The sequence below is a fragment of the Haliotis rufescens genome, unplaced genomic scaffold (assembly GCF_023055435.1).
Source record: "Haliotis rufescens isolate VD_foot unplaced genomic scaffold, xgHalRufe1.0.p SCAF_82, whole genome shotgun sequence".
In the NCBI taxonomy this organism is placed as follows: domain Eukaryota; kingdom Metazoa; phylum Mollusca; class Gastropoda; order Lepetellida; family Haliotidae; genus Haliotis; species Haliotis rufescens.
In genome coordinates this window covers 1,136,842-1,145,255 of record NW_025964375.1, presented here as the reverse complement: position 1 = coordinate 1,145,255, position 8,414 = coordinate 1,136,842, and the positions used below count along the sequence as shown (strand labels likewise).

The 8,414-nt window shown below is 35.5% G+C and overlaps 1 protein-coding gene across 1 annotated transcript in view; it reads right to left on the bottom strand.

Annotated features, from left to right (window-relative positions):
- Positions 1 to 2,292: 2,292 nt before the first annotated feature.
- LOC124144347 (GATA zinc finger domain-containing protein 10-like) overlaps positions 2,293 to 8,414 on the bottom strand; it is a 33,361-nt gene continuing 27,239 nt past the window's right edge. Inside the window, exon 4 of the mRNA XM_046513717.2 lies at positions 2,293 to 6,424. Coding sequence (XP_046369673.2) covers positions 5,739 to 6,424 — 686 coding nt within the window. The 3' untranslated portion in view covers positions 2,293 to 5,738. The remainder of the gene's footprint in view (positions 6,425 to 8,414) is intronic.

The window sequence follows — 8,414 nt, the reverse complement described above, 5'->3', positions numbered from 1 at the left end:
CGCCAGGTAAGGTAACAAGTACTAGTATAATCTTTCAACGTCTTTGGACACAGGGTTGAGGATCAGGTGGATACAGTGTGTGACTTTGTTTGCCACGTGTCCCTATGGAAGGGGTGCAAAGAACAACATACTTGCCTTACCAGGACACGACGGCATTCAATCCGCCGTGTAATAACTGGAATATGAATGAGTGAATATATGGTTTACGCAGCGGTCAACAATCCGGTGTCTTCACTCATTCATTCTTCTCATCCGTACATCGGTAATATAAATCAACTTGGAATGTAAATGACATATAAATGACACACATTTGAATAAATGCAGATGTATTGTTGACGGGGCGCAGGGTGAAATTCAATATCGAAATCTGATCGATTCTTACCATGCAAACAAACACGCTTTGAAAGCAATGTCTCTATATCACGGTGATCGGAGAGCAACAATTTCGTTTCAAGCAACATTTCAATTAAATTATGTTTGGTGCATTTACAATTAAGAGATACATATGTGGTTAATGTCGTATCCTTTACTTTGGAACCAACGTCTTCACGTTTCTAAGGCTACCAGAGTGACGTGACCAATATCAATATCAACTCCGCAAAACCAGCATAACATTTTACCATAGAAACCCGAGGTAAAATATAACTCTCATCATTTCTATATTGCAGTGCGTCAACATAGTGTTTCGTTATATAAATGTCGTCAATCATTGCTTGAAAATATCACAAACGTTTACAAATAACGATAATAAAATACTTTATTTTCTCTGACAAGTCATGAGCAATACATCACACCCATGGAATGTTCATTCGTTACAATGAAATATACATGGGGCAAGAAGGACGCATATGCATAGTTCATTATCTACTTGAATAAATCCCTTTAGTACCATTTATTGTATATATTCTACGTTAATACCATGATATTCCAACATTGAAGAGTTAGTCATTTCTTACATTGAAATATACAAAGGTTACACATTACCCATAAAAAAATCATTATAGCATCGCCCACACGATATACATTCTTGACGACACATGATACTGAACTTGTGAAAATTAATATTCAAGATATAAGTTTTATTAGCGTTAAATACCTAAAGCATAGGCTGCTTAAATTAAATGGTAACGAGAGTTTCCTGTGTTCAACGCGGTACAAAACCTTCATGTCTGTGTAATGTCAAAAATAAACGAGTCCCGAGTCGACAAAACAATGACCAACAGAATGATTTGTTTGTTTGTTTGTTATTTAACGCAGCATCCCCTTATTCACCTCTACGACAAGCACAGTAGCATGTTACGGCAAGCATGGGTTGCTGAAGACCTGTTCTAGCCCGGATCTTCATGGGTGACTAACAGAATGAGAATATCCGGAACAGATCTCAAACGAGTCAGCGAAGACACAGTAAAGTGTATTTCAGTTAAGGAACGGAATGTTTGCTAAATACTGTGGACAAACAACATTATACAGCTTTTTGGCATTTTGGTTGGGCAAGCGGATAGGGCGTCTGTCCCAAGAGCGGAAGGTCGGAGGTTCGAACCTCGGCCGCGTCATACCAAAGAACGTTAAAAGATGGTAGTTGTTGTTCCCTTGCTGGCGCTAGGTACTAAGGCGATTAAACAACGACTGGAGGGCTCGGAGTCAGTTTGTAGTGTCTGAGTGGGGTATCAATGTTAAACTGGGGCAGGATATTTCAGTGAGCTAGCACGATAAACAAGCATTAGACTAGTACAAGCAGATGTGCACGCACGCAATCACACACGTCGCTACATAAGTTCAACGTTCTAAGAGATATATCTTGAACTGTGTTAAAACTGCACACTGGAAATCAAGAGCGTCAGGCAAGCGTGTATCCATAACCTGTTCCCAAAGTAAAAAATGCAGGCTTCAAAAATACCACCATTAGTTAAATACTCAGATAAGTTTCCTAGTTTCACAAGTGTAGTTGGTATATTTGATATGTGAAAAAAACTTGTTCAAAGAACAAATACATGACAAATGCAAAAAAGAAGGTGTTAATTACTAAATAACAATCGACAAAAATAACACATTTTTACTCAAACAACTGACTGAGTGAGTGAGTGAGTATGATTTTACGCCGCTTTTAGCAATATTCCAGCAATATCACGGCGGGGGACACCAGAAATGGGCTTCACACATTGTACCCATGTCGGGAATCGAACCCGGGTCTTCGGCGTGACGAGCGAACGCTTTAACCACTAGGCTACCCGACCGCCCCCAAACAACTGACTGACTAAGTATGGTTTTAGGCTGCTTTTAGCAATAATCCAGCAATATCACGGTGGGGACAACAGAAATGGGCTTCACACATTGTACCCATGTCAGGAATCGAAACCCGGGTCTTCGGCGTGACAAGCGAATGCTTTAACCACTAGGCTACCCAACCGCCCTTTCTCAAACAAAAGATTTACCAAAAGATGTACGACTTCAACCACTTCAAAAAATGTGTAGTACCAATTTGACTAACTATAGGGGTTGTGTATGAATGTATTTATAAGAAAGCATTTTTTTGGAAGTAGCAAGGTCAAACACTATTTGCCTTGGCTCAGATCAATTGTAATCCACACATATATTTAAATTGTACAAACGTATAAATAGGCTAATCATTTATTAAAAAGGTCTTAAAAAGTTCAAGGAATACTTGTTCGTAGGCACCTTCAGTTCTCCAGACCGGTCAGGTCATCGTTTATATCAACAACACTGTTCTTATGTGAATTCCATGTAAACTACTAACACCGTTGGAAATCAAATGGAGATACATCAACAAAAAGAACATGTTTAGGATATTTATCACCCAATTGACTGCTATAAGTAAACAGATACTAGTATACACAAGGAATTAATTTAGCACCACTCCATATTTCCAAATGAAATAGACTTTTATTCTAAAATGGTATGATGTATATATTTTCTGATGAAACATATTTGTTTTTGTTGACATAGTTGGGTACTCATATTGACATACAAAAACCGAAAGTGGTTATGTAATGACACATTTTTTGTAACCATTCCATGGTGATATTTTTTTGACTACCATCTCAATTGCTTCATCTCCTTCTTTGCATAATATTTGAATACTGACCCAGTTTTAGGGACCATCTGAAAGGAACATACAATATTCAATATTCTCTTATCAAATATTCATCAGATGTCAGTGGCATTGTAGACATTTTTCACAATGAGATTAATGTCATATGTAGATATTTCCAAAATAAATATCAAAGTTCAGAATATTTTAAAAAGGAGTACTTAACTTTTTCCCAGGTGTACATATGTTCACCTTCAACATTACCAATCTGACAGTGAGTTCATTTGTATAACAAAAAACTGATATATACAACTACTGGTCTATTGCACTTTTAATTGCTTTGAGTTTACCATTATCATGGTATAAATTGGGTAGAAATACTGAATACAGCTTTATGTTATAAAATATAATGCTTAAAGTTATTACTGTTTTATGAACACTAATACAATCCCAGAAACCAGTCATTATTAACTCAAGACCAACATGAATTACAGCATATCAGAATATGGTCAAAATGTTTGTTATCTATTGAAAAAGAAACAACAATCCTAAATAATGGATCTTTCATGACATCATTTGTTGTGACACTGCTAGTGGATTACGTCATTTGGCGTAATATTTATTTTAATTTTAAGAAAGAAATTATCTGTGTTGACTTTCCAATGACTACACTGGAGTCATGGCCTAACTGTCAATAGTTTCTATTGCCTGTGGTGTGTTGTTACTGTCAGTGGATCACAAGACATATATATCATACACACATACACTGAACCTAGAGTATTGACACTGACAATAAATAACGTACAATGTCAATAGTTACATAATATACACTGCTATTTTGCCATCAGTGATCAATGGTATTGCATACATTGTAAATGTTGTGTGTTTACCAAATAAGATAATCACAATGACTCCCATTTCTCTCATATGTAAATACCAATACATGGCATCGCATCTGTTGTACTGTCAACTGATAACAATAAAGCCAGATCATTTCATACTCCCGTTTCATGGAAGTAACAAAATACTTCAACATCAGAATGCTTCACTTTGATTAGAAATGTGATTTTGTTTTGTTCAAGTTTCGTTTCCATCACTGTTTAAGTGAAATTAACCAACAATAAACCCTAACAATTGTTGTTTTTGTCTTCTCCTGCCTCATTGGATGAATTCCATAAATCAAGAAAATGAAGTAACCTTGGTAACACATGTAAGCAAATCCCTTCATACAATAACAGAGAACATACCAAGTATTAACAAAAAAAGTTTTGTCAGAGGTAGATGGACATGATTTAAACTTATCAGTTGTTACCACTTCAATGGATTTGATAATTTTGTCATCTTGTTATCTTCAGATATTATTGACAAGTTTTAATGTAAGCAGGTATCTGTCAAACTGTAACAAATGTTAAACTTCATATACATATAAAATGAATGTAAATGTGGAGACAAATGTTGACACCAATATACCAATGGTCTCAAATTGAAACATTGTGCCACAAGTACTGTAGCTCACCTGCTGTGGAGTTAAGTCCAAAAGATGTTCAGCTTTCAGTATGGTCTAAGTGCAAATGTGAAAATATAAAATATAACAAAAAACAGAACATGTTTAGACACAGCATTACTTACAAATGTACCAAATATCATAACTTTTTCAAACAAACTGGTTGTGTCAAACCTCATGAAAAAATTAGGGCGTCATCTTAATTGAGAGGAAGTATGTGAAGTTTCAGCTTCATTGGTCCTCTGGTTTCTGAGGAGGAGATGTTTCTGATGGTTGACACTCAATGGACGATGAATAATGGACACGGGACAAACAGGACCTAAGCTCAAATAACTTTAAATTATGTGTGCTAAAATTTGAAATACTGAATTATAGTGAAAAGTTACATAAATCTCATGTATTGTTGTCTGTAGGGCAAAGTTGGCGACATTGTCACGAGATTCCCACTGCACTGATTCTATTGCTCTGTGTCCACAGAATAAAGAGTTGTCATTGCCCTAATAATTGGTGGATACATTCACCAGACTAACACTGAAATATTCAGACTGCGGATAACTGTGTATACAGGTTACCATTATTTTATTTATTTCGTTGGGATATGAAGATGACCTGGTTCATGGAGCTTTCTTCTTAGTGACTAAAGCATGTATGCATCTTCAACTTATGACCATCAGTATGTTAATGTCAACACCAACCAGTGCTTTCTTACATAAACATATATGTGTAAAGGACTGTTAAATGTTTGGACGGTTGTGAAAACATATATAAGTAGTATAAACTTCTTAAGCATAAAAAATACTGAACACAGAAAACAGCATATAAAGAGTACATATTATGCATCCTAACTGTATATGTATGCATTGATAAAACAACCCATGCTTCAGTTGCAACATAAATCAAACAAGTAATTTTATATCTTATTAAAATGATATTATTTACACCAACAAGATCATTTTGAAATTCATCAGAAACTAATAACAAAACACTTGTAGAAACTAAAGACAGAAAACATGATATACTTCTTGAAAGGAATGACAATTTGGTTTTCAAGGTATATGTGCAGCAGAAAATATTGGGACAAATCTAACTACATTTGATATATTCCTCTCATTGAAAATGAAATGTTGTGTGAAACTAAATGGTTGACCTCATTCCCAAAAAGTCACAAGTGATATTTACTTATTACTAAGGAACTTGATTTTGAAGTGGTACATGTTCTCCCTCTTGAGTTTGCATTTGTTGCACGGGAACATGTTCTACAGGAATTTGCTGCTGCTGCTGCTGTTGCTGTTCTAGTGAACCTTGTTGCTGCTGCTGCTGCTGCTGTTGTTCTTGCTGCTGTTGTAGATGCTGCTGCTGTTGTTGTTGCTGCTGCTGTTGCTGCTGTTCCAGTGAACCTTGTTGCTGCTGTTGTAGTTGCTGCTGCTGTTGTTGTTGCTGTTGCTGCTGTTCCAGTGAACCTTGTTGTCCCTGTGCCTGTTGTGGCTGAGATAGATGTTGATCCTGAGTCAATTGTTGCTGTTCTTGTTGCTGTACCTGAAACTGCTGCTCATTCTGCTGCTGCTGCTGCTGTTGTTGCTGCATTTCATTTTGCAGTTGCTGTTGCTGTTGGTCAACAACGTCCTGCTTGGACTGGTCCTGTGGCACATGGACTTGCTGTTCTTGTTGCTGTACCTGTCCATTGTCTGTTGGAGCAGTAAGTGGTGGCACTGCCTTGTCAGCTTCATGCTTGGCTCTCCTCTGAGCAGTAATAAACTCTACATACTCTACATAACCATCATGGTCCAAGTCATCATCATCCAAGACAGAATCGACAATCTTTTCAATTTCATCATCACTAAGTTTCCGTTTTCCAGTTAGTGCTTCACCCTCTGAAAGATACACAGGACATTTGTTAAAGTTTACCTTCCATGCCATTTCTTTAGAACTGAAATAATATTGATTGATCACTGTTTTATTCATTTCAAGACAGACTGATAAGAAGATTAATACGTATGCAAATATGAACAGACTTAAAAACGATTAAGCATCACAGCAGCAGATTCGGTGTTTCATACATATGACACTTAGAACACACTGTTGTATACAAGAATCTGGATGACTTTCATAGAACTCTGCCTTGGGTATATGCCTTGGGTATAACTACATCTGAACTATTACTTATGGGTATTAAAGAGAAATGTTAAGAGATGTGAAAAGCACATATTCAAACATAATCTTAAGGAACTAAATCTTCATTCTATTAAATGGTTCTACCCTTGCCCTGATTTCCAATTAGAGGATATTCTCAGAAGTATCAGGTTCAGGTATTCAGTATGAAATCAATATGTAATGCAGGAGTTGACAAAAATCATGTGGGTTTTTTATCATAGCATTTAACAAAATTTGTAAAACAGCCAACTTAGACTATTCTGGAAGTGAAAATCTATGTTTACTCCCAAAATCTAACCCAGATGACATAAACACACCACTAGCTACAGTCCAAACTGAGCTGTGGACAAAGTTGGGTTTAATCTCTGAACAGCAGTTAAATGCAAGACTGTCTGTCCACCAGTAAACCATGACACAAACCTTCAACCATATTGCGATATGATCTAAATGTGTTTGTATGTTGAGAATATATGTAAATAAGTGTATAAGGTTTTGTCAAAAGTGAAAAATAAATTAAACTCTTCCTCATACAGCAGATCTCAGATGAATACAGTGTCTTATACACCCTGCTACTTGACACTGCGTTACCGCACTTGAGTAAGCTCTACTATTGGCGGCCAAGCATCTTGAATACAAGATCGCCCCGCTCAAAAGGTGAAAAAGCAAGGCACTATTTTGATCTTTAAAAAAGAAGGGCAATATATTCTAATAAGTGTCACAATACACACCTAAACATCACAATATATCGCAATTGAAATGCCAGGCAATACACAGTCCTAGTAACAACAAATGAAAGTAGTAGTAAGAATATGCCATCTTCCTTCCAGGAAATATGTTTAATAAAAATTGGGTTAAAAGTCAAGTTGATATAACATCTCCTCAGCATATCCATGTATGGTCATATTCCCCAAAAATGGAAAAAATTATTTTCAACAATTCTAGTTTTTCAGGATAAAAGATAACAGATAAAAGATAGAACACCATCATAGCATTTGCTTAGTTGGTGTTTCTAGATATTCAAAGCTAAAGAAGCAGTGCAGTGTATTATCTCATAAATACATTTGTTCATCACATTGCCTGTACCAAAAACGTTGTTGAAAGTTCATTGCAAATGGTTAGTATACTTTCTACCTTATGTTCTACAGCTCAAAAGAGCTTCCATGTTATTCCTCAGCTGTTAAACATAATAAATTAATGAAGAAAATCATAACATGACGAGATGTTGAGTCAACATTTTATTCACCAAATATGACAATCTTAACTTTTAAAAATAGATTTCTAAAAGTTTGAGATGCAAAGTATGTTATAGTGAAACCCATTCTCAAAGACAAACAATCCTTGTACTAACTGATGTTGAAAATGCAATTTTAGTAATGTCAAATAAAGTCTAGCATTCAACATATATTATCCTCAGCTGGATTTACAACAGATGTAAGTTAGACTTAAACAACTTTCCATGTACATAATAAAAGTACTTCTTCATATAAAAACAAATAAAACAACATAAAACAAATCAGATGACTAAATCCTTCACTTCAAAGCTTCGCTGGTAGCAAGAATTAAATATATATCATTTATATATAATTATTTACACTGATTATAGTAAGTATTCAGAAATGGAATGTTTTTAGTAGAAATATCAGTATCAAAGGTTATTAAAATACAGATTGACTTGATTAATATATTGACTTTGGCACCAAACAGGCTGTG